Source organism: Lineus longissimus, chromosome 15, assembly GCF_910592395.1.
Source record: "Lineus longissimus chromosome 15, tnLinLong1.2, whole genome shotgun sequence".
Classification (NCBI taxonomy): domain Eukaryota; kingdom Metazoa; phylum Nemertea; class Pilidiophora; order Heteronemertea; family Lineidae; genus Lineus; species Lineus longissimus.
Genome location: NC_088322.1, coordinates 15,800,867 through 15,828,318, shown reverse-complemented (window position 1 = coordinate 15,828,318; position 27,452 = coordinate 15,800,867). Strand labels below are relative to the sequence as shown.

General features: G+C 43.5%; 1 protein-coding gene across 1 annotated transcript; it reads right to left on the bottom strand.

The window, feature by feature from the left end:
* Positions 1–74: 74 nt before the first annotated feature.
* On the bottom strand, positions 75–27,210 carry LOC135499309 (disco-interacting protein 2 homolog C-like). The gene is made up of 26 exons (XM_064790020.1): positions 27,066–27,210; positions 19,970–20,044; positions 18,790–18,879; positions 14,605–14,991; positions 14,132–14,281; positions 13,744–13,863; positions 13,420–13,617; positions 13,097–13,293; positions 12,721–12,948; positions 12,314–12,481; positions 12,085–12,178; positions 11,712–11,831; positions 8,930–9,044; positions 8,190–8,329; positions 7,762–7,979; positions 7,395–7,607; positions 7,010–7,259; positions 6,565–6,758; positions 5,928–6,233; positions 5,627–5,788; positions 5,227–5,449; positions 4,767–5,014; positions 4,320–4,514; positions 3,954–4,128; positions 3,520–3,643; positions 75–3,155 (listed from the first exon to the last, which is right to left on the bottom strand). The coding sequence occupies exons 1-26, from the start codon at positions 27,148–27,150 to the stop codon at positions 2,903–2,905; spliced, it is 4,728 nt and encodes a 1,575-aa protein (XP_064646090.1). The 5' UTR covers positions 27,151–27,210; the 3' UTR covers positions 75–2,902.
* Between the last annotated feature and the right edge of the window lie 242 nt (positions 27,211–27,452).

Below are 27,452 nucleotides of genomic sequence, written 5' to 3'. Positions count from 1 at the left end.
CAGGGTAAGGGGCCATCCATGAAGTATTTTGCCATCGTAAAATCAACGATTACAAAGAAATCAGCCAAGATACATTTTATATTGCACAATTAGTATCATTTATTTACAATTCCAAGTACAAACTTGATTTAGATACTATACACAAGACCAAGAATGAGCAGGGAAGGTGAAGTGACTTGCTTGGGAGGGTGTTGCTTAGTTGTCTCTTTGAGAAGCTGTGTTCTGTGTGACACCAACAATGGCTCTTCCCAACACTTCAGCAAGGGCCATTGTCGGTATGCAATACAAATAATACCAGAAGACGACGGGCAGAATTCATCAAGGTTGATTAGCTCACACATGCTGACAGTCTACCAATTGGTGAAATGGCATTTTCAAAGGCTTATCACCCTTCATGAATGATGCCCTATGTGAATGAAGATCATTGTGTGAATATCATCTTCACACACCAAGGATGATTCCCCAACTCAATGCGGTTCATGTTTCAAGCAAAACATGACACCACATTTGATACATCAATCCTTGATCGGTCAAGATTTGAAATGAATTACACATACGACTCGTTATTTCATCCAATATAAATAGCGTAGCTTAGATACTGGCAGCGTGCTCATCATTGCCTACACTTTAACAAGCACCGCAACGGTGTAAACTATCAGAAAGACAAGTCTTCACATCTATAATCCATTAATACATCCTCAATGATCCCACAAAGTGACCAATCTGCACATTTTCTGACTTTGAGAAAGTACAAGGTTTTCCCACCTATATTGTTACTCAAAGGATTATAGCGATAATCAGCGCCATCTTTTTAGAAGCACTTGAAGCTCTGTGCTTTGGTATTTTCTAAATCTTCAAGTCACTTCCAGGCAGATTAGTCACTGTGAAATCAGCAATGATCTGACTCCATATTCTTCCAATTGTTTGTTTGTTCTTCTGGTCACAATAATAAACATAATCATCTCCAAAATACAACTATACACAGTTGACATTCTACTACTTAAATAATACAAACCTATGTACAAACTAAATGTTCAAGAAAATTGCGCTCGAGTTGCAAAAATAGTGAAACCTTGAGCAGGTCAAGTTAATCTGCTGGTTATAATGTCTCAGAATGAAAGGTGGCAAAGTTTCTTTTGGGTGGGGGATCGCTACTGTTCCAGTTTGGGGTCCTTTTGAAGAAGAAACAATTGAGACTCATTCTACCAAATTAAGACTCAATCGAAAGTTTCAGACATGATTTCCATGACTTTCATTATAAAGTTAAGACACTGAAAGATTAAATACTGAATCCAAAGAGTTGTTTACATTCATTCCTTGCATAATCCTAACATCAGCAAGACAACACTTGACTAACGATAAACACAACAAGCGCCATCTATGAGAAGTTATGGTAAAAAATTCATTGAAAACACAACGTATTAGCAAAAATCTAATACTGACCATTATCTGTCCATACAAAATTACAAAACCCAGGGAACCTTCTCGAAAAAAAGGTTTCTATCTTTCATAACGCTAATCTCTGCATAAACAAAGCTCTATAAAGTGACTTGCGCTACAAGAAGGAAGCAACGCGTGGTGCTAACTAAGAATTTTGTCTAGACTCTGTTAGGCATAACAGGAGGCTGCTGTTCTGACTCTGGTAATCCCCACTTTATCATGACTTTCTACTGACCATGTCATCATAACTAGAAAGAAACTCAGCTCACTCCACAGGGTGTGATATATGGTGTATTCCCTTGCTGATCTACAGTGTCTGCAGCCCACGCACAGGTATATCAAGCCTCACCCCAGGGGGTTTTATACGGGTATTGAACAAATGTACTTGAGAGTGACCACAACATGTTTTATAGTCTTACAAAATACCTAAAGTGTAGTATTGGACACTGATGCTAAAAACATACAAAATCACCAGTTAATGGAGATTCAGGCACAAGTCCACAGTGGTGAGCACTTACTGGCCGTTTGGTGCTTATCAAATATTTAAGTGCAAAACTTCATGGGAATGAATAAGGCTAGATATTGACTGTTTCAGCGTACTGACTGAACTATCATTGTCCTATTTCATTCCTACAAATGCTCTGCTTCATATGACCAAGCTTTCCTGTCATCCCAATCCTGACCTACATACCTACGTGGCACAAATAACTTACTCTACATCATCACAATTAGAAATATTCAACTCAGATCTCGAAGCTAAAAACTGGGATGCGATCTGGAACAACAGTCAAAATATACACCCTTGCTTTCCTTGATGGACTCATCATGCATGAACTTGAAGAGTCTAAAGATGACAAGTGTCACCATGTCTAGGACGCATCTGTTGCGACTAAACCTAGTGAGATGACCATTGATTAGAAAGCTTACAGTGAGAACTTTCTGACAGGACCATTAAGGTAACTTACAGATTGTTTTAAAGTTGGCTGTGGTCTCTTGACTGTTGTTCCAGTCAGCACCATGCATGCCTGGGAACCAGAATAAGAAGCTGAAAATAATGACATATACAGACTATGTACAGTATTCTATTTACATCTGGTGGTGAGGTTGATGTCTGCTTCCATACTGTATGGATCATATAGACTTACTCCAAATTTGCTAAGGAAGAGGCGGCCAACAGTGAAACGGTTCAATCTGTACACCATCATTACAATATGACAAGCAGACATGAATCACTTTTATCATTATTTTTATCCAACATTTACACCCCAAGTTTCTGGAATGGACTCTTCTGTTGCTTTAACTGGAAGAGTCTATACAGAGACGTGGGGGAGGGCAACTTAACTACAGCCCCAGTTTCTAGAATGGACTCTTCCAATACATTAACTGGAAGAATCAACATAGGGAAATGGGGGTGTTAAGCGTTGCCACCTTGAGAGTCTTGACAGCACAGAATGTTTCTAGTCTACATGTTGTACGCGACATAAATCGGGTCGAGTTGATCTGCGAGGAATCCGTCACGTAGATGCATCCTCTGCTTCTCACCGCGGGAATTTATAGGCACGACTCCAGGATCAACAACAACAACGACACCGACGACTAACTGATTATCCTCCAAGACGGCATTGGTCACGAGAGGCACAAGATCTAGAGCCTCATTTTCGTTTCCGTCCAGCTCGACGACAACAACAAGTAGATTGGTCCAGGTAAAGACAGCACTGAAATGGAGAATGCTCGCAGAATGACAAACGTGTCCAGAATGACGAACGCGTCCAGAATGACGAACGCGTCCAGAATGACGAACGCGTCCAGAATGATGATGTCATGTCTATTTTCATTCACAGATGAGAAAGAAAAAGAGATTCTGTGAAACTTAGCCTGATGTTTGAAAAGTACAGACTCACTCATTCCTTGTTAGGTGTCGATAGCGTGGTGTCATATTGTCAACAGGTATTGAATATGAAGTGATCAGCTGGACATGTTGAACAAGGCTCCTAACATTGTTGACCATGAAAGAGCCACTGAGTGCCCTCTCGTGTGATAACAGTGATCAAGTCAAGAGAGAAATACAAGTTTACTTACCATTCACAGATTTTCCTATGACATCTAAGCACACTATTTTCAATATCGATCGGATGAAAGCGCATGTTACGTAACATGACTGTTTCATCAAGAGCACCAACAACAAACATGGCATCGTGACGTTCTGAAAGAAAACACGCTCATCATTATCTGGATGGTTGACTGGAACAGGTGGGAAAGAGATTGAGAGCACCAACAACAAACATGGCATCGTGACGTTCTGAAAGAAAACACGCTCATCATTATCTGGAAGGTTGACTGGTACAGGTGGGAAAGTGATTGAGAGCTTCTGCCAGGTCCAAGAGAAAGGCCGAGCTTTTACAGCATCTAACAGAGACCAGGTCTGTCGCAAAGGACATCAGGACAACTGCTATTTTATTCTAGGTCTCCCCCAAACATTTCATAGGATGCCTTAATCAGCTCGGGTGACTTACCTCCGTCTGACTGAGTGAGTTCAGTTCGGCGTATGAATCCAAGGAATCCTGTGCGGGCATAAGACCCATGTATATCACCAGTCGCAAGGCGGGCATTGAAATGATCAGCATGGAGTGATTCCTCCCCATATATCGTGAAGTAACCTGAGGCATTGTGTGGACAAGCCACCCAGATCTGGAAACAACAAACAACATATGCAATGGGGACTATTTTCAGAAAATTTCCAAAGTTTTATCATCTCACATTCAAAAATCTTATCAATCTGCAAATGGTACCATCTGAAAATAACAAACATGAGCTTTGAAACAAATGGTCATATCAAGAGGTTTTGATATGTTTGGCATGAGATTGAAACGATAGCTTACCTCTCCGAGATGAGAATCAGCGCACTGTCCCTTGGTTTCTGGGTTGGCTATGATAACCTTGACCCCAGGCAACAGCTTGCCCGACTCCATCAGACACATACTGTTAGGACTGCCCTTCTCCACGAGAGCCACGCGATCATTACGCAACGCTCGCATGTCCACGTAGACGGAGGTCGTATCTGGACTTGAGGCACCCTGGAGAGAGGAACAACATGCTTTATAACATCTCTCCATCACATAAGTTTTTGAAATGTGAACTTCAACCACTGACCCGCATAGCCAGGTTGGCACTAACATGTCAGTGCCCAGCGTGCAAGCCAAAATGACTAGATGCAGAGACCCAATCGGATCATGTGCCAATAGTGACATCTTGATCTATCCTCATGGATTCAAAACACTAACTCCTCAGGTAGAACAAGACCTACTTTATACAAGGCTGTAACTTACCTGTAAACATATGCCAACGTTCACTCTACAACCAAAGCTTGTGCTGACAGCCCGAGGCGACAATCCAAGACTTGAGAAGAGTTTAGAGAAACTAGATGTCAACGCTATCCGCGGCCGTTCTTCTGCAATCACGACCAGCGTTCGCACGCATGACAGGTTGACGCCTTTCTGTTTGAGCGCGAGGGCAGAAGTGCCTAGGCCCTTACTACACAACTCCATCACACCATAGGAACAAAACGTATCACGAACTGCAAAGAAAAGGTGAATTGTAGGTAACCAGAACCCATGTCCAGGCCATCAAAGGCAGTCTATGCTTTCTCAGGCCACAATCAGTGTAGAGACCTATAATCAGGACCCATGTCCATGCCACAAGTGTAGAGCAAGCAAACACCGATACTGAAGAAGTCAAAAGCATTAGATGTGGCCAAAACTGAGTAATAAATTTCTGTTGTGTTCTTACCTTTGTGCTGACTGACCGTCGTTAACCAGGCTGCTGGGTTCGCCTCAACCTCACTGGGTGGAATTAGTATGGAATGATGACCTGAATAGATACTGCTTAAGCACCATAGTACAAAGCCTAGGCCGCAGTACGGGTCTAGGCAGAGAGCGACATCACGCGAGGGGTAGAGCTCACACTGTAGCTTCTGGGACCGACACAGGGCAGAGGTGGCAGCGTGTGACATCTGGAAGAGAGACAGAATGACATGTGTTAATGGAAGGCTTTCTTGACACTACCCAACTAGTCGTGCCGAGTGGGACCAGTGCCCTTGTTACCCGTCCAGCATTGCTACAGTCGGTGTCACAGCTGTCTTGAATGATTCCAACCCTTGAAACACTCATAAATGATGAAGAGTTTATACCTTCACGCCAGCTAACATGCCAGTCGTTGACACGCTGAAGTCAAGATAGCAGAGCATCTCTGGTGTGGGTGCGCGGTAGATGCCTGTCAGCTTCTTCTTCGATGTGTCGTCTGTGTCCAGAACCGTCGGCCAGGTCTTCGCATCAACGATAGCAGAAGCCTCCTGCAACACAACATTACCAAATGAGATAAGAAGTCATTTTTGATTGCGTGGCATAGAACATGTTTGATCTCTACAGCAATGATCGTATCTCAGCCAGCCAAAATGCAAACCGCCACCTGAAGAATCTGTCAAAACTTACTTTTGATTTGAGTAGTTTGATTGTTGCCGCGTTGGTCAAAATGGCTACCGACTTGCTCACTTCCACAACCATCCTCGCTGTGGGTAGGGTTGTCGAGATATTCTGCGGGTGGGGCGGTCGTACCGTCACAGGTACACATCCGACGTAGAGGCAGCCATAGAAGGCAGCGATTAAGTCCAATCCGGGTGAGAAGATCAGCGCGACGTGGTCACCTGTGTTCAGTTTGCCTTTCTCTAGTAGAAGGCAGCCGATACGCTCAGCCTTCTTGTGGAGTTGGATGCAGGTTAAGGAGGCCCCGACTGCGCCCTGTCAAGAAAAAAAGGTATTTTGTAGAATTCAGTTTCAGAGCAGAGCTAATAAAAGAATTAGATCGATGCTCAAATCAACATGTTTCATTCCTGGTCATAGAGAGGAAGACTCTCGAGGAGTTCTCCACCAGCACCACCTTCAGACATCTTTGGCATGTTCTTCTACCAAATCAAACAAATTCTTTCAGTACAAATCGATTAAATATTGTTCAGACAGTCGCCAGATAAACTTTCATTTATCCACATTCAAATTCAAGCCTCTATTTTTGAGAATATGTGTAAAAAGGCTATCGTCTGCTCAAAATCTGGTAGCGTCTGTTGGCGCTTACCTTTGCATTTATCAACGAAAACAGCATGTGGTCTGACGTGGTCATCGACCGCCATCGTAGAATCTCAGACAGGAATTGATAGCGCTTGGCTCCTTCACTCTCTTCATCCATCACACCGATATCCCGACCCTGTGCATAGGCCAGGCGTGCACCTTGGACTATGTTACCAACCATGACCGCTGATGGGCCGACATCTGTAACAAGAGGAAAACAACAATATGATTTCTTTCAATTACCCAAGTGATGTAAGATCAAAGAGAGTTTTATAACACCAATTATGATGAAGACGATTTCTACTGCGCCAACTGCTGCTGGGCGATACATTATCTGGACATCACACTCGGTGATCTATTTCATTGTTAAGACTGAAGACCCAGCAGCACCAGTGATGAGTCAATCTCTTCCTCAATCAATCCACTCCATTGAAGTGACTGTAGGTTCTTACCCGCCATTTGAAAACTACTCGAGTGTATTTCCCGTGGTTTTGGTAGATTCGTCACACACGTGTGCGGACACATCAGGAGGTTAGCCGGATGTAACGATCCTTCTAAGAACTTCTTCTTGGCCTCGTGGAGATGAATGCCACCTAGTGGCGTCTTGGGTAAATAGTTTGGCGGCACAAGAGCCAGGCAGTAAACGCCCACTTGGTGGATGCTGTCGACGGCTTGGAGAACTCGGCTCATCCATTGAAAACTCTGAAAAGAAGGTACGACTCATTACTGGCCTAGAATCACAATCCCAAACATGAACATGAACCGCACGTGGGTTGCTCAAACTTCGGGACTGGAAGAGAAAACAGTTTGTTTTTTGCAAAGTTTTCATCAACTCACCTCTTCTTCTGAACAATCAGGCCTCTGTTCCGCAATGATTATTATCCTCTCATCCTTCAGTACTCGTACAGAGAACACTGCTATCCGTCCCCGGTAAATGAATTTCATTGGTTCTACAGCGAGTACTGTGGCGATGATGTCATCAGTGTTGTGTCGTCTGCCTCCGACCGTCATCAGACCATCCCGGCTCCCGCAGATGAAGATCAGACCACCCTGGGGGAAAATTAACAAAGAATGAACGAAAAGGCAAGAAAACAATGTCTTCCCAAACATAACAGAGTTAAACTCAAGGGAAGCACAATGGCAAACAGGGACTAAGAAACTGTAACAAAGAACAATAACAACAGAATGAAGTGTCTGTACTCACCGGGCCAAGGAAACCAAGCAGTCCCGTCCTCACAAACGGTTGTTCCGAGATAGGGTTACCCTCTGGCATCAAGGCTTGCACTTTAAACATACTATTGGTGACCCCTTGTAGCCCCCAGTAGCCAGTGCCAGTGTAACCAGAGCTCAGACAGATCTCACCGACCTCGTCAGTCTTGCATAAATATGGCTGGCCGTCTGTCTTCACAACGACAGTCATTGCTGAAAACAAATATAAGTATATTGATAAAGTTATTGTCCACATTCAAAAGTCCGTCACATCAATTCTATTTTGACTGGATAGCCATTCCCGAATGTCAACTATTTGCGTTTCCTACCGTACAACGATGTTATCTAGCAACTGTTATTACTCATTTGAAAGAAAGTTTTGAACAAATTCTTCAAGCGGCAAGTGATTAGTCTTTGTCTTACCTCCGGGCATCACCTGACCACAGTCCTGTAACGTCAATGACGTCAAACTGTTCTCTGAGTCGACGCGGACCACACCGTAGCTGAGGCCTTGCATAGATAGCACTCCACGACCTGTAGCACTCGACCCAGTCTTGCCTGGCCTGCAACAAACATACAAACACTAACAATTACAATCAAACTGAATGAAAAATTGAGTGAACATTTCATGCATGCCCACATGCCTGGGCCCCACATGGCTTGGCCCCACATGGCTGGGCCAACATGGCTGGGCCCCACATGGCTGGGCCCCACATGGCTGGGCCCCACATGGCTGGGCCCAACATGGCTGGGCCCAACATGGCTGGGCCCAACATGGCTGGGCCCCTCATGGCTGGGCCCCACATGGCTGGGCATCTGTTAAGGCGATTGATCTAGTGACCCCATAATAAGCCTGAAGGAGGAGTCCATCAGAAGCTGCTTGGGTGTTTCGATAGTCACAAGATACAAGGAATCCTGATAATACCTCTCAATCAAAGGACTTTACAAGTTGAGTGTGAAGGGTGAAGGAAAACAAGTTACATTCTTAGTTCAGAACCTCAGGCAAGTTACTTTATTGTAATGGGGATCAAGAGCCTCTGGTCTGAAGTTTGTTTTAGAAGACACTGGGAGAGTAAAGCAGACACGAGGCCGGGGTTCAAACACACAACCCTTGGTTTGAGAGCCTAACACTTTAACCAATAGACTACCACAGCACATCTTACCTTCTGACTGAAACCGTCAAACCTTCTGCTGAACTCGCACAAGGACATATTGCCTCTGGTCTCAGACCTTTGTTTTGGAAGACGCTCAAAAACGAATCACAGGATGTTAACGACCCTGAAAAATATAAACGAGATAAATGTTTAAATTATCAGTAGATGAGAAGAGAAGGTCTTGAATAGGATGGATCTCTGGTCGACCTTGGCTGTCTTGTTACTCACTGCTAATCGTTCACTCAAATAAATGTCCAATAAATGTGTGGCGATATTTGAAGTTTTGAAGTTAAAAACCTTTGAAGAACTTTGTAATTCGATGAATGAAAACATGCAGTTTCCCATTTGACATGCACCATGTCAAAACATCAAATCGCTTTTTCAAAAAAAAGTTTATTTTAACGATTGTCATGCCATCCGACTCCCTGCAGCGCCGCCACCAAAGAAAGCAGACAACCAGACAGCTCAATATTCACTCACATGATCTCATATATTGAATCAAGCGACACTTTTACATGTCAGAAAATCACATCTCTGCGTACAATAGCATATACAGCCGAGTATCATTGCAGCTGACACATCTTCTCTAACAGTTAAGAGACCTCTCATGTCAGAGCTGATTTACAACTGTGACAAGAGCTCTCTCGTATCAGAGCAGTCCCAGGGGATAGGGGAATCTGAGATGCACTTATGACAGAATGGGATGCTAACACCATGCCATCAAACCTTATTGCTTCATCTTTATGCCTGCATGCAATCACGCTGCCAAGTATTGTAGTGTTATCCACTATTGGAAGAAAGTGATACAAAACAATTGTATACCATCGTTCAAGAGAGAATTTGAAACAACAACCGTACAGGGTCGTAAACAGTTAACCCCTCATGCCACACGAGCCAGCACCCCCGTGTACCCAACCAGGAACAACAACCAAAGAATCACTCTCTCTGAATACTGTGCAGTTCAACCTAACACCCAGGAATCCAGTATGTAGCAGCATAACCATGCTTGCTGGCTAGAAGCCTCCCTGGGTATAAGGTTAGGTTGGAGCAAGCCATATAAATAAACAGTGCCATCCCTAAAACCAGTCAAATTAAAGAGTCAAGATATCCCATTGTGATTGGGAGTTAACGGTTAGAAACAAAATAGCCATTTAACCTCAACTGAATAGGAATATTCTGATCTAAACAAGGTCTGCAAGACATGGTCTAATAAACTTGGATCAAAGTGCATGGCTCAGGATCTCAACACTTTGACCCAGTAACAAAGCTAAAGTACTTATGACTTATTCAATTGTTGTCAAAGAGTGACAATGCAGTGATAACAATAGAAAATCTTGTTAATCTTGCTCAGCTCTGTGAATCTAACGTTGGCACAATAATCAGTCAAAGAGCAGCCAACTATGACATGTGTATACTTCCAGCCACTGGCAATAGAACATCCTGTATGTATCAACTATGCTGCCCTTTAGGCCATTCTGGGGATACATACAGCAGTCCTTCTCTGCCTCATACAAGCCATGCATTTTACCACCTCTAAGAGTAATCTCATGCATTTCTGAAATCTGACAAAGACCCTTCTTATGACAAGCATGCAGTCATTGCCAGCTCAGCAGGGGTATGGGCTATCCAGCTTTCTCATTGTCACTATGACTACAACACTAGAAAGCCATAGAATTTGTGTCGTGTCAAACTTTTGTTACAATATCGCCAACGTGCCTATCATTTTCCCATCACATGCTTTTGGTGCAGTTAATATAAAGCCAAGCTTGCATGCGTTATCAATATAGGAGACCGAACTGGTTAATGTCAAACTGATAGCAGCGGTCTTGAGAATTCAACTTTCGACTTCCAAATCCGTTCATTCAGTCATCGGCGATTAACTGTGCAAGAGTTGAAGTGTTGAGATCTGAGGACAGCCATTGAAAACGATGAATATGTTTACTCTACCTGGTGGGGCTACTACACTCTTCCCTGAAGGAGGCACGCGGTCGGTTAGCGGTCATTCAAAACATCGTAACAATAATGGGTAGCCCACATTAAAGACAACTTTTTAGATTTGTGACGACAACCTGGGAACAAGACCATCGATAGCCATTTGAACAATCGACAACCGCTCTCCAATCACAATCATCACGTTGTCATGGCTAGGTCGCATGTTGCAGCGATAGGAATCAATCAGAGCGTGCATCACCTAGCCCCGGTACTCTCAGGCAATGTTACCAAGCATGCTAGTATAGTTAGCCCATAGTTCCTCATTCTAGCAGCTAGCATTATATCATGTTTTGTTCATTACTGGTGCAGCAGTACTTTCATGGCTCAACCAATCAAAATATGCCGTGTTCATATCACAGACAGTGAATGTGTTTGATATTTTGCTAACATTCCAGGTTCCAAACATTCTTGACATGATCCCATGCTCCATATATCCTCCAAGGAAACCTGTTGAAGCAGTACTGAAATTCACATACAACAAGAGAAGGGCATGGGCACTTCTGACAAGGCCTACACATGTTATCAATGAGCTGCCAGAGTGACTGAACATGACAAGAAAAGAGGGTTTAGCAACTGTTGAGGGACCTTCAAATCACACTCAATACACCAGATTCAAAAGTCACTCAATATTATATTAGTCTTCCATTCCTTCCCTGACATGTTCAACCACCTTGGCAGCTTGTGGCCAGGCCTAGCCTGATAGTCTTCAGAAGTGCCCATGAGAGAGTCACATCAGTCCCAAATAGACAACATGAAATTTGAAGAAGCTGATGAGGATTTGCTCATCTGAATCACTTACATGGATTAGCACCATCTGCTACCAACAGCATCCTCAGAGAGTGAAAGTTGATGTCCTTGTGGTCTTTCTGGGCGAGGAGGCCCCAGTGCATGTCTCGAGACTTCACCACCGCGATTGAGGCTGTAAACAATAAACAACAGATTAGTACGGCTAACACAAGCAAGACCCATCCCATCCCCAGCCCAGCTGGAGCCCACATGACAGGCACAGTTATAAATCAATATACACGTCCCAAAGCCTCAGTATATTTAAACCTGTTAGGGGTCTCATCAAGAAACTTGGTAACGATCTCTCTCAGCAGGTCAGACTTTCTCAAAGAGGCAGGGTAAATCTGAACAGCATTAGCAAGATGAACATGGGCAGCTTTTCTTACCTTTGAATTTCGTGATCATTTTCATCCAAGAAGCAGGATCTATCTTCATCAATGAGTACGGAATAAATATCACATGCATACCATTGAAGATACTCTGAAATGAAGGAAAGCGATGTATCAGGTAATATCTGATGTTCCTATTGTGAATATAGGCATGAGGACTGATAGCAAACAAAGACTACTTTGGAAGGAGTGAAAAACGTATGGTGAAGTCACCACCTGAACTTACCGTTAACACACCATGCCATAACCCAACGTCCCTCTTGAAATCGAGCACACACACCATGACCTCGCCTTCCGTATAGTTACACGCCACTGTGAGCGTGCGAGAGTGGTTCAGCATGTTGGCACGGGTCACCGTTACCCCCATCACGCTACCATCCTTGCCGGTCGTGTACTGAAAACAGATGGAGATATTGAGATGAGAACTCCTTCAAATCACTTACTCCACCTTTTGAAGGTCAGGTGATTTTCCTTGAAGCTGCTTCTCATCTTTCTTGGTCAGCCGTCAGGCGCTCGAACCACTTCACAACTCTGCCACCCATTTCAGTGCACCTTTCTATAAGTTCTTCCTGGGCCTATCACTCAACATGTCTGCCAACCTCCACATCTAAAACAGACAACTCTAGCACTCACCTCAACATAAGCTGGTGTCTCGTCTGATAGTCTTGGCGGGGGTAACCAGTCTCGTGGCGGTTTACTAAGATGCTCCGTCACAAACCAGTGGAGGCGAGGCCAGCCCTTAAACTGCATCACCTCACCACTCTGGATCCTAGGAAGGCCCTTATAGCATGGCTCAGACGTCAGTGCCACAGAGACACTCAGACTTCCAAGTAAAAATCCTATACCATTGCTGCCAGCATCCTGTAAGGTAGAAACTAAGACATTAGATTCTGAAACACACTCATCACTTTCTTCTAAATGCGTTCATATTTCCATGTATGACAGGTATAAAACTGACGATGTTCAGATAACAAGCCCGACACACTCAATGAAATCTTTCTTCACTCACCCTTTTAGATGTGGGCACTTCCACCGGGACAGGAACTACACCAGCCATGAGACAGCCGTAAAATGAACTAGTAAATGACAGCGGGTCGTTGTTCGGATAGACAAGGGCGACTCGGTCACCAGACTTCACACAAGCATCGCCCTTCATTTTGTTCAGGAGATTGTAGGCGATTTTCTGACTTCGGCTGAGTAATTTTCCTGAAATAAACAAAACGATTGGGTTTGTACCAATAGTAAACCTATTGACATGACCATTCATTGGAAAGTTCTTGATTAGCACTTTCTGATAGTTCCTGTGTTTTGACTCCATAGCTGTATACATACCATAAGTAAGTGTTATAGATGGCTTCCCGTTAGGATCAAGGGCAGTAATGGCTGTAGCTTTATAAGATGCTGATCCATAACGTTGTAAGGCAGACTCGAGATTTCTCGGCAAGCCGGTGGGCACAACTAATTGTTCTCCTAGAGCTGGGGTGATGATGCTACCTTCTGGCTTGGGGGCATTGGGGTCTGGTGGAGGCACTGAAAAGAGACAGATTATTGAGATTTCTGGGGAAGGCACTAGTTCCCCAAGGTTTAACTCTTAGGTGCACTCTACCTCACCAATCTTGGATAATGTGGCCTGGAGATGAGATTGCGTTTACTTACATTGCGTTTCTACGTCTTCCTCATCCAGGAAGAACTCTCTCAGTGGTTTTCTCTTTGGTCGTTTTAATGTATTTAACAGCTGTTGGATCTTGGCCGAAACCTTCCCTGCTCGGATCATCTCTGAAAAAGACAAAGTAAACTCAGTAACGCAATGAATAAATGTAACTTCTCATCGCGTTTTATCAGCATACGACTAAGAGTGCACATCCTGTGCTGCACTTGGCCGTCTTAAACCAAAGGTTCAGTTGAAAGCACCGAGTGGTTGAGCCTCGAATCCACCACCTTCAGAGCACAAGTCAGACACTCTTCCAGCCGTCAATTTCAAATCTAAGTAGATCTTCTTGGGGCAAGAACACCATGAGCCTCCATTCATTCCCAAGAAGCTTACCACTCTCCGTCTGCATGCCTGACATGACCCCAGATGACGTCATCCTCACTGACTGAGCATGCTGGGAACCATAGCGCTGGACACGGTCTGCTTGTTTCCTCAATGTGTTTGTGTTGCTCGTAACGTCAGGTGGCTGGCTCACATGTTGGGCTGAAATGGTGTGGAAAGTGTTTTATAGACTTGTGGGTGGAAAATATCTGAAGAAAAGTTCACATCATTAACCATCTGAAGAATGTTTCTTCAATTTTTTTCAAAAATATTTTGCGAGGTTAAGCAGACAACGTTACTGAAGTTCCCAATGGTAACAACTGGGTTGGACTAGCCAATCTGTAAATTCCTCCATCCCAGACTCCTATTAGAGACAAACACCATTAAGACACTTTACTCTGATTCACCAGCCTTGTTCCAATATAACAGGCTGAGCAGACGACGAATCATTTTACCAAGGAGACGTCACAAACCAACCAACTCACATCTGCGAGTATTCTGCATCACATCGGCGAGGGCACTCCTCGCTTGGTTGCTCGGGCCTTGAAACGAGTCTCTATTGTATCCACCGCCAGTATAACCTGAACTTGTCTGCGCCGTCGGAAGGCTGTCACGTTTATCTCGGTCGCGGGCCTGGTCAACATGGCGGCGTTCATATTGGCGACTGTGTTGTGATGATCGACTTTGGTCCTCCTCGAACACGCTGCTATCGTCATCAGATGACGAGTCTGAACGTGCCGGTTCTGGCGCGCGTGGTCGCGACTGTCCGGCATGCCCATAAACGGCTGATGTACGTTTTGATGGCATCGGCACGACAGGCACTTTCTTGCTGTGCATGGCGAGAGCTTGCATCACAGCTTCTGTGCGGATCTCTGGAAAGGAGAGGCAGATGATTGCATTATTTCAAAGACAGGATATCTGTGCCCCAGTGGATATCTGTGCCCCAGTGGACGTGACACACAAGGATGTTATCGCTGCTGTATCCATTCCAAGACAGACATACTGGGCATCTGCTTCTCTGGCGAGTCAATCTAGGTTTGATCAAGAGTCATGGCTACTCTATCACTCTATCACTCTCAAAGCACAACTGAAATGAAATGGAATGGAATTTCCCGGCCAGAATTGCTTATTTCCTTTGTTACATTTGAGCTTTCCAAGAAATACTTGATAGACAAGTTGACCCGGAAATCAACTGAAATGAAATGAGTTTAATCCATTCTCTGTACTAAAACTAGAGTTCGCCTGTAGAACTGATGGCGTCATACGAGACTCCTACTGCTCCCCATCCCAACATGAAAGCCAAACACTTCGAATGAAATACGATATACCAAGATGAATGTACAGTATGTATTGGATCTACAATCAAGAATGTAACTGTACACATACACAGACACTTAAAGGCCCGAGGTTATAAGGCTGATGGTCCAGTCGTGCTTACTCCAAGGCCAAGCGATCCCCCACCCCACCCTTCAGCGATCAGAAAAGAAAGTCCTACCGTTGCCAGCGTGGAGTATATCCATGTTGTCTGTACCGGACCTACAGTCAAGTATGGGCTTATTCAGGTTATTGTTGCACTCATAGAGAGATAATTAAATTATTAAATCATGCGTTGGTGTGAGTCCTCTCATGTATTTAGGTCCAGGTTCTAGCATGTCTAGACCAGCATGAACTTTTATACGGCCATGCATGGTGTTATTAGGCCAGATATCTTAATTGTTGGGTTCCGACCATGCGTGCCGAAACACACAGATTAGATTGATACCATGAATCTAACTCAGTGGCTGATTTAGGTGGTGGCATGAGGAGCATGCCCCTCCGTCCAAAATTTCTGGATCTGCCACTGAAACTGATCAATATGTTCCCACTGATTCAAACAGTTTCCCGAGGAGCCCCTTTAGAGCATTAGCCACATGAAGGTTTCATGCTGACCACCTCGTTTTCTTGAGTACAGGGAGCAAGATCGGTGGTTCTTGCTAGTTTCCAGTGGTCAGGGGTTTGCAAGAGGCGCATGCCTCCTGACCGAGGTGCATGAGATACAACCCCTCTATCACAAAAGGTGTTGAAGAAAGTTTTGATACAAACAATTTTTTAACTCAATCACTGCCTTTTCTTTGACAAAACTGATTCAATAGAATTTTCATGGAGCTGACTAATCTAAGGTCAATGCTTCATAAATCGGACAGCACAAACTATGTATTTTATTTACTTATCACAATAAAGCAGAATAAATCTTTGTTGTGCCCATAAACCAAACAAACCCTCTGACACAAGTAGCATAATTATCAGCGATTTACATTCATTGACATAGATTTCAAGCGTCATTGCCAATTAAGTCACTCTAAATATTACAGGCCAAGAGTTGGCAGGTTGAAAGTATAACAGACAAAACCATCTGAGTCATTGGTCACAACAGAAGAAGGAAAAAAGGACGTCCTGAATTCAGCGGCCTCTTCCAAACAGGCAGACCAACCCCATTATCTCAATCATCGTCACGAGCGTCAAGCAACAAATCCCATACTGTCAACTGACAAATTTTCGTGGGCATTTTAGTTTTGTAGATTTATATCTTTCCATGTACAATAACACACTTTGTACATGACCTGATCTGAAGGCTAATCTAGTATTTTATATGAATCAGAACCAAAGAAAAACATCCTCGTCACATCATCTTAGCTTTCAGCTTAAATACACCATCGCTTTGATCTTTCATCTAACAAATGAGAGAAGCAGCTTTGGATTTCCGATTGCACACCAAGCGCTCAATGGAAGAACGGTGGGATCGTAGAGTTATTGATTGTAGCTATCACAATGTACTGTGTCAGAGTGTACATTATTGTGATGATACGGACCCACTTACTTTGCCAGTGACAGCTCATTGTCATATGACATACATATGACATTTGTTGTCATTTGATGGATGGCCATGTAGTTTTGGGACCACCTGCAAATTCTTTCTTTGATATTCAGTTCAATAAAATATGTCTCCCAGGAGTGTGGCAAGAAGGGAATACTTCAACATTACTATTTTAAAGTATATATTTCTGTTGGCGCTCCTTTGTACACCCAAAACATGACTCAGATTATAGAATCAAGCCCAAATAAACTCATAAAGAGGTCACAGCCCCAGCCAAAGCTGACTGTCATCACAGTGCAAGTATGTGTCAAAGCCCACCAGACACTACACTATGTCTCAAAGCATGCACTGAATGCAGTGACATGCAGTATGCCTGTGCATCAAAGCTGACAGTACATGTATTATGTTTGTCGTCTTCCACTATGGGTTGTCCCCAGGGTAGCAAGCTTTAAGGCTTTAGCAATGCCTTATCATTCATGTCTGAGCTTCCTACTCCAGTGCAAGGTGTACCTTGCATCATGCACTCATTCCCCCAGATGATATTAGATTCCCTAACCTAGCATAGGCTTTGATCTGGGGTTCTACTAGACTGTCCAGCAGTGTTTTTCAGCACCCTGTCATAGTGTTTACACAGACCAGGCCATCTTATCATACAGCAAGTATCTGCATTCCGATCCAACCTTTCAACAAATCCACCATTATTTGTGCTCCAGTGCTTCGTGGACGGTATACATGGTATTTTCCTGTTTCATAAATATTTGAAACAGTCCAGAGATACAGTTAGAAACCATCATAAATAAACCATGATCTGGGCACTTTTCGATAGTGTGCTACTCAAAAATGAGTGTTTGTTTAGTGAAGAGCAGATCTAAGCACAACTTGTAGAGTACCTTAGTCATCAAGAATGTCATTTTGCCCCTCAACCTTTGGATCCACTCCACTGACCTGGACTCATTATGGCTCACCACCAATCGAGGCGCGCAATAAACAGATTTGTGGCATGTACTTCTTCTGAGGTATGATGGGAGGTAACGGAGGGACTACCTCTGATGGTTGAGAACGCATGAATGTTACTGTAGACTTCAGTGATAAGGCCAGTAAAATCAAATTTGTTGTTGATCGTCCCCAGAAAAATCAAATGCTTGGAAGGACATGAGGCCTACACTGCACTGATGCACCAAGAGTAGGTAGTCTAATTCAAGCAAGACAGCAGGAATATGACCAAGGATTTCAGAGAATTCACCAGGATCTGGACTTTTTCACACACCCAACTTTCCACTAACTGACTTTTTCCGCCTGACAATGATTCATGAATTAATACAATACAATGGTTAGATAGCATACATGCTGAAAGCCTATTGTTCCTGTTTACTATGGTAGAACGTCTACAATTGACATTTTAACTGTAGTGACAAAGCCACAAATCATTATCCAAGTGTCATGAGTTCAATTTCACACTGGTGACTGAGGAGGTAAAGTGGCCATGTCACTTCACCTATGCTTTTCATGCACTAGACCTTGTAGTACATCATATTGTAGCCATGGCAAGCTGACCTCATATGAGTTGACTCCTCCTCCTCCTTGGCTGAAGACCGAGTCATTCAGCCAATAGCCCAGACTGACCATATGTGAAAGAGCTCATACCACACTGACCATGATAAACTCTCTTCACCTATGCTTCTCATGCACTGAATCCCTTGCAGTACATCAGGCAAGGGCAAGCAGAAGGCCCCCATCCAACTGGCCTTTCTCTTATTGGCTGAAGTCCAATAACTCAGCTAATAACCCTGCCTGCCCAAAAAGAAAGAGCTCGTACCTGAATGATATCTGTTGTCTTCCCTGGTCAGTCTGCGATGAGCCCGTCGCTGTGCGGCCGTCGAGGGGCTTGGCTTGTTGCTTGCCTGAGCTGGAAAGACAAAACAATACAATGAGCAAGTCATCAATATCCACACCCACCTAATCTTTGAGGTCAACAGGCCTTCATACCATTCCAAACAAACACGCAATCAATATGAATGTGAAATATTCAAAAGGCTTGCTATGGGAGGATAACATTTTGGTAATAGTCTGGGCACGTCACTGCACCAGCAAGATCCTCCTGTACTGGGCAACGAGCACACCAGCTTGAACTAGCTGAGGGATATGGTGAGGAGTATCTGACTATTCAAATGTCATGACTTTACTTCATGTCCATGAGATCAGTAGGAAATCTCTCCAGCATAAAGAGCAGAATTGCCTAAGGACATCCCACTATTGAAGGTGGACAACAACGTGTGCTATCAGCATGAATCTGGCATTAGCCAACACGAGGACAGTATGAAACTCAGGTCAGCTTCAATCAGATCAGCTTTGGTGAGATTCAACAGTTTTGTTTTGGTGAACAGCTCATCCAGCCAGAGAAAGCCATTGATCCATTGATCTATTCCCCGGCCCCCTTTTTCTCTTCCCTAACTCCCCCATCCACCATCCAAGTTGTCAAAAGTACATACCAGACACAATATGATATTACAACAAAACACTGTACATCAGGATCCAGAACCTGGTATAAGCTGACATCAACATCACCATCAAATCCCCCATCAATCATGAATCAAACAACTGCTTCCATATCAACAAAATTAATCAACTGAACTATTGATGAAAACGGAAGTCAGTGGCAGGTTGGCATTTGGAGCAAAAATATACCGACTGATTCCACTGATACAGTGCCACAATTCCCTAATTAGAAACCCACTCAGTGCCATGTTAAAATTGATCCACAGCTCGGGTATGACTGCTATGGCTTCACTGTTCTAAAGGTTGAGGGGAGAGTGAGCAATGTCACACTTAAAGGGGATGGCCTCAGGAGATCTTGCTATTAGAAACAATTTCACAACAAAGCCAATGGTACTAAACCAATGTGAGAGCTGCTTTTTATTAATCTCAACTGCCACTGTTCAGGTCCACGAAGCCCGAGTGATAAAAAAACGCCACGTAGAATAGAGAGTCAGACTTACCTTCTGGAGTATTTTTGACGAAGGGCGCGAGCAACCGAGCTCGCTTTTTGTCATAGCCCTTCTGTGTTATATCACCTGGAATGAAAAGAAAGAATCACACATGAGATACAGTATCTATGACATATGGTAAGACAGGTTTCCTCCCACATTACAGTACAAATCAATCTTCTGAGTATCAAGAAGCCAGCAGACATGCAAGATTTTAGACGCTCTCCTTCTGTGTTCTACTTCTACACACTAGAATGAAATGACAGCTGGGATCAATGAGAAACAGGGCATGCAATCTATGCCAGCGTAGGTTTCCTCCTACAAGTACAGAGCATGACATAGGGTGCAAGCAGCATGATACTCTTCTACATAACATGGCATAGGGCCAGAGCACGTCAAGTCAAGTTTTTGTCTCATATCCCTTTTGATATGATGCCTGACAGCAAAAGTTTGCACAAATCACATTCACATAGCTATGTCATGTTGTGTCACCTCTCAGGTCTCTTCATTCAGATGATAGTGTAAAGTCTAGACTAGAATAAAAATCATCTCTTTCAATAGATGTCAAGTAGATTGGTAAACAAGGCCACTCATGATAGTACAGGTGACCTCACATTGGATCGAAGTGCCGATGAGTACCCAGTGTCCTCTTATCGGCTATAGCCATAGTCTAGTGTAATAATATCAACAGGATCACAGAGTGTTACTATCAATGTACCGGGAAGCAAAGCTCTCAGATTGGACAGACAATGATCAGCCTATAATGCATATACATCTGAAGATATTCGAAGCACACAGAAAATGCCACAGGGCCAAATATCTGCATTTCAGTTTTTCACATATCACCGGGGTGGATCGATTTGAATATGATCCTCTTGACAGGCGTCAAGACTTCAGTGTCAGAATGGCCCCCATATGTATATGAAGCTCCACCAGCAGTGTATTACCAGTCATACACTGCTGGTTACATGTATATGTTACACTGGCATCATCATTTGGCAGAATAAACTGCAACATGCACAGACATGTCGCATCCAGTTCAAGTTGGCAGTGGCAATATCGACGGTAACCGGAAAAACGCCGACCGACCGACCGACCGACCGACCGACCGACTGACCTGCCAACCTACCGTCATATGCAGTATCCCTTTCGCTTCTCTATAGCACATGTATCTGTGAAGTGCCCAGCGCAATGGACATGATGGAGTCCGACGTGTCGGACAGCAGCAGGTCATGTGAAATGAAATTGTAAACAAGCGCACGTGCGCTGTTCAAATGACAACAAATGCACATTGCGCGTTGCAGTTCATGCATTGCATCGGTCGAGACACTCGAGTAGAAAAACTACAGTGCATAGATTAGGCCCAAATCATGCTTTTATATCCACCGACCATGTAGACAAAGCATATCTTTAGAGTATCGTTATCAGTTCCTTACCGCGTGGGCTCGTTTTCCCGGTATAATTGACTGGAGATGCTGCTGTCAGACACGTCGGACTCCATCACGTCCATTGCGCTGGGCACTACACAGATACATGTGCTATAGAAAGCGAAAGGGATACTGCATATGACGGTAGGTTCGCAGGTCAGTCGGTCAGTCGGTCGGTCGGTCGGTCGGCGTTTTTCCAGTTACCAATATCGACTACTGCATTCCAACACAAATGTTCTAAATGCCCCCAGTCAGGTTTTATGACATCAAGTCCCTTCAGTGGGCTGCCCCCTGCTGGTTAATTCTACCAACGCTCTGACCCATGACAGAATTCAAATGTATTCAATTCAATGCTTCTGGATTTGTCAAAACCCCCTGCAGCATGTTGCTATTGTGGCCCTTTACTTGTTCAGGGGGGCCACCCGGAGGTCACAGTACCACATACACAGCACTGATGTGTATTATATTTGGGCACAACAGCTTGTCAACAGGCAAGTGGCCTGCATGCAGAAGCAGACAACATATTAATGAATTAATAGTACTTAGTATAATCACATATATGCAGGGCAAAGTCTTTCAGCCTAAACCTCTTCACAATCGGTAGGAAAATTTGAAATATAATTTTTCTATAGACAGACGTTGTGAACCATGGCCAGTATCCTCATGCCACCGAAAATGCCCACACGTTGTAGAATGATTGTGTACATTTCTGACTGACATATCGATGTAAGACCCTCCAAACAGGCAATTACTTGCTTACTGGCCCAAAGTTATCTCCTCCAATACTGACCTTCACATATTGACATGTTATGAGAGTAAACACTATAAACAAGCTATTTATTTGTTCAGCCTTACCAGGGGCAACCAAGGAGAGATACATGTATGTGGCAGTCATTATGAAGTACATGTCTGGTCTATTTTTAATGCATTCCAGGTAGGGTGCAGGTACTGATATCATTACTGGCTAGTCTATCAGGTACAGTGTGTGTCAAAACAACTTGCGATCGATCATTTAGTGTATTTGTAAGGATTAGTGTAGATGAATGCACAAGGATACTGGCAAACTTGGAAAGAAAAGGAAATTAAGCTGTACTTCATGCATGCAAAGTTCATTACCATGGTATCAATAATAAGTAATTTCAAAGGGACTGTAGCCTAACGGCAACATTGATGTTAAAGGGACTATGGTATTACGACTCCATCACTGGGTACCCAAGACAGGTTCGAGGTTTGGAGATAGTTTGAAAGGACCTGATAGGAAGCCCATCCGCCTGTGGAGGTAGATACGAAACAGAAGATTCCTACCATGAAGAGTTATTGCATGTAAAGCTTCATGATAAATCAAGTAAATGGCAGGTCAAAAGATCATGAGAAAATGGAGGGAACATGAGAACGGTTTTGACCTGGACACAACAATGGGCAAGGAAGGAATCAATATGGATGATAATCGGTGCCAACTGGACACCACAGTGATAAAACCAATGAAGGTGGCAAGGCGACTCAGGAGTGATTCTGCTTTACATGAAAGCTATAATTACCTCAAGATTCAAAGCCAGTTTTTAAGTTACATGCGCCGGGGGGAAATTTGCTGGGTTAATGCACACGACATGACATGATTATCAATGACACTTCCTCGAAGGACAGCCAATACTGCTGAGATTTCACCGCTAGCGTCAACTGGTACTGTCTTAACCTAAAATGCTCCAACATTAGTATTGATTGGTTTGCGTCTTCCCTCGGTGTGTAATTAGGAAGTTTGGCAGACTCCAGGATGTACTGAGGAAGCTGCTCATATAGACTGCCAGTGTACATCATATCACACAACCAGGTCAACTTCACTGATGGCGGAGATGGGGTAAAGTTGGCCACTGAACAGGAACCCTTTTCCTTGATAGATGAACAGAGGCTGTGGCTACATGTATAACTTGACACAGTTCAGCCACTCCCAAGTCCAAGGCAGAGGGGCGCTCTCTGGTATCAATCAGCCTGGCCTTCACTGTAGGCCCCCAAATTGACCAAAATAGACACTTACCACATGTACCAAGAGTAGGAGCCAGGTTCCATGTAAGCCTATCCTGCTCGTGTATCCATCTAACAATACCTCACAGTGCGGACTGACAGAGGTAGAGAGAGAACTATCCCATTTGTAAGAAGACATATCTTTATCGTAATCTGTAGAGAATGTTGCCAGGTTGTGGTTAACCCTTTAGACATGTTACACTGATACGCTTCTCTTTTATTCCCCTGACAACAGGTAGCTATACACCTTTCCAGAAATGGGGCGCTGAGTGTCCGAAATAGTGATGTCATAAGGGGAAACTAGGCCTTGTGGTGGAGGGACAAAGGAGATAGTCATGGTTGACCAACACTTACACACTTGAATGCCTTTAATGACGGACAAGGGGGAAAAAGTTAGTTCCAATGCAAGCCACCAATTTCGGGAAGCATGTATAGTCTACATCATGAGAAAATAGCACTCTTGAGTTTTGAACCCTGTGGTTCCATATCGCTGTAAGTTCTCCTCCCTTCCTCATACTAACAACAGAACTACAGCTACATTGGCTAGTCGAGCAGTCAGTATGACAGTCTGACATGGCAGGGGCGGGTCCCAATTTCAGTAGAAATCATTTTGGACCTTTGACACCTTTGCTGATTGTGAAGCACTATGGTGTCCCCACTTCCTGTGAATCATGGACCCACACATGCATGGTTCCCTGCCGTTATAACGTCCTCACTCCATTCTGACCCCGGCTGACACAACTCACAAGTAAGCTACAGAAGTGAGTTCAAACCCTCGGTTAGACCGGGTAAGATACTATCCCCAAGGTTCAATCAAAACTGCACTGATCCCATGATCTGGCTTCCCCATCGACATGCTCAGCTGATCAGGTAGCCATGCAGGAGCTCTCCACTCAGCCTGTTGCCATGGAGCTCATTAGCTGGTGATAATCCAGTTTTTGTAGCAACTGAGGCAATCCTGCCCTTCGTGACTGCCTTTATATCTGCTTTAGATCCCTTACAGTAGACGGACACGTCTGAGTTTAGGTATGTTTTGTATGGACAAGTTGCTTTTAAACTAGAGGTGTAATAGAATAAAGAATTAGCACCACACTGTTGGGTCTCTGTTGACCTGCTTAATGATCGAGACTGTTGGTCAGAACCAGATCACAGGTCACACTCACAGGGACAGGTCACAGGTCGCAGGGTCTGTGCATGAGTGAGATATCCCTGCTGAATTACCTCAACAGATCATACAATGCAGATTCCATGATATTCCTTATCATTTGGGTGGAGTGTTGATACAGCATTACCAGAGAAGCCTGCACCTATGCCACACTTGTTGTGTCTGTCAACAACCATCTCGCCTTATTACTGGAAGCTTGGGACATACCATGCAGACAGTGCATTTCAATCATGCATGCCACATGAACAGTTGCTAGAGCCCGGGACGAAGTGCACTTTCAGCATGAAATGAGAAATCAGCCAATTTCATTCAAAAAATCTGAAAATCTGCCTCAATTAGACAACAGTCAATTCCCCTTCTACATTGAGCTTTTTTACCTGCCCAAAACTATACAAATACAAAAACAGTGTAACTCAATACAAGACGTGTGTGTACAATATAGTACATACCTGATTATGAGGATCCCCCCATTGTTCTCCTAAGTATCAAGATACAATGTATGTTTCCACTGGGTGTGCCCCACCTCAGCAGCACAATCAATACGCACAAATACCAGACGCATGAACCTATTAATCAGACGTCAATCAGGAAAAGTTCAAGGATCGACTTGTATATCTTCATTTATGATCTTTTCGCTTCTCTTTTTAAAATCAATTTCTTCTCCGTGACGTTGCAGCTTGCCACAACCTTATCGTCCTCGAACCTTTTTTGTCGTCGAATTTGCAGAAATCACATCATTTTGAGACAGATAAGCACTCTCCTAGAGTCCTATTCCCAATGATTATGCATCCAATATTTCTGTTACTAGTGTTGGAAATTTCAGTTTTTTGGCACAAATGGCCCAAAAATCAATCAAATTGTTTTTAGATGTGGTCATGGGTTCCGTCAAGTCTGAGGCTGAAAGAACAGTGTCAGTTTCATACTGACAGTATTCAGTCAGCTGTTGCACTGGACATGGTTATTACTGGTACCTGGAATGTAATGAATCATCAAAGCCATCATGTCTGACTACTCATTGATCCACAGTGTTGTGGGTACCTATTGGAGACTGCACTAAATGCAGGTATGCAATTGACTACACTCAAATATGCAATGGCTGATGTATCATCGGAGATATTAGAGGTTCAGTGGCAGTATTTTTTAACATGACTTCCTCACTTCTATCTTATGGACTTCAACGCTAAAAGTTTGGTGTTACTAACCCCTCCGGGCAACATGCATGAATCAACAGCCAGCATGGTGCTGCCATCTGATAAGCTTATACCATAGCAACTGTGTTTTTGCTGGCCAACGCGTGTTGTACACTTCACAGAACATCAATCACCAACTCGGTAAGAATGGAGACGCACAGCTGTCATTCACTATGATACCACGTTCACTATTGCATGATACTATCATTCTAGGCCCACATTTTACAATACATGGACCACATACGGTGAAAACAAAGTTGTTGTCCTGTAGTTGGCCACCTCGTGCCACCACTGGAACTTTAAAAAGTGTGTGCTGAGAGGACATAGGTACTCTAAACCTTATCACTCAAAAAAGGTCTTCATCTGTCTGGGTCACTTCCTTCAGGCAGGATGTGAAATTTGAGCTAGCCATGAAATACATGTACACTTGACTTTATACACAGCCACTTCGTCCCCAGTCTTTGTTTGGAATAATGGAAACAAGTGTATGGCCAAACATATTTAGCCCAAATTTAAAGCAGGATTCACTCTGTGGCAAGGAGAACCTCTACTCTGCATGCTCTGTCTACTCTGAAAGAGAAAATGATTAGATATGCCATCAGGTATGTTTTCAATCTTCTTCTTCCTGGTCACTACGACTCTCAGTCTTACCATGCATGGATACACATGACTTGCCTTTATGCCCGGCCTCTGTATGGTTCTAAAAAAATCAACATCTATACACACAACAAGTTCCAAAAGATGAGCTTTTTCCAGAAATAGGAAACTTTGTATCAGCATGTGGAGGCTATGGAGAGCCAAGCCCATACCTTTACCAACCCGGGCGCACACAAAAGACTGAGGGTGCATACTGGCATTACTGCATCATTATCATGGTCAGGTTTGCTCATTGTTGATCCTGTATTTAGGTTTGTTTTGGCTCTTTCAGTGCTAGTCCCTCCGCAGACTATTAGTACAAAGTTAACTTTTACCCAGATTCAGAGATTCAGATTGAAATATACAATGCCGCTCCTGTCAAAATAACAATACATTCAATCAAAACATTCAATCAAGATTCAAGTGACACAACAAGTTGAACAAAAATAAGCATACAGAATATTTAGGTCAAGTATATTGCTGAATGACAAAGGAATACGTGAATAACGGATGTATTACATATCCAAATAATGTGAAGGGAAATCGGGTCGGGATGACATCATGATGATCAGATTGTTGTCATGAGAAATTATAATGGATTCACTCAGACAAAAAATGTCATCAGGAAATGAAGGAAGGCCGATTTTAGAGGCCTAATTATTCCAACTCACCCTCAGAAAGCTCAAGTTCGAGCTCGGCTATCTTCTTCCGAACATCTTGGGGTAACTGGGATTCGTCTATTTCGTAATCCGCCATGGTTATAAGTTATTTTCTGACAAATTTTCACTGTCTTCCAAGAAATGGCAATCAGCTTGTCGCCATTTTGGACTGGTTTGATCTCGTCACCACACCTTGCTCTCGCGAGGAAAATTGAGAGTTCAAATACTCTCAAAAGCAGTTGGAAATAGGTCGATTAAAATATATTGCAGGCAATTAAAGTGCAATGCTTCTATATCGATGTACATATTTGATCACAATTTATCATATACAGGAAATATTTATATTTTCTATTACTGCAGTATTGTGCAATTATCCTTTGAATCTGTTGCTATTTAGAG

Excerpts from the sequence above, each read along its gene's own strand:
- LOC135499309 (XM_064790020.1), bottom strand. The coding sequence starts at position 27,150 with ATGGCGGATTACGAAATAGACGAATCCCAGTTACCCCAAGATGTTCGG. Across the intron at positions 6,234-6,564 it reads TTTCGTTGATAAATGCAAAG|GGCGCAGTCGGGGCCTCCTT; the intron begins GTAAGCGCCAAC and ends TTTTCTTGACAG. Across the intron at positions 4,129-4,319 it reads CTGATTCTCATCTCGGAGAG|ATCTGGGTGGCTTGTCCACA; the intron begins GTAAGCTATCGT and ends TGTTGTTTCCAG.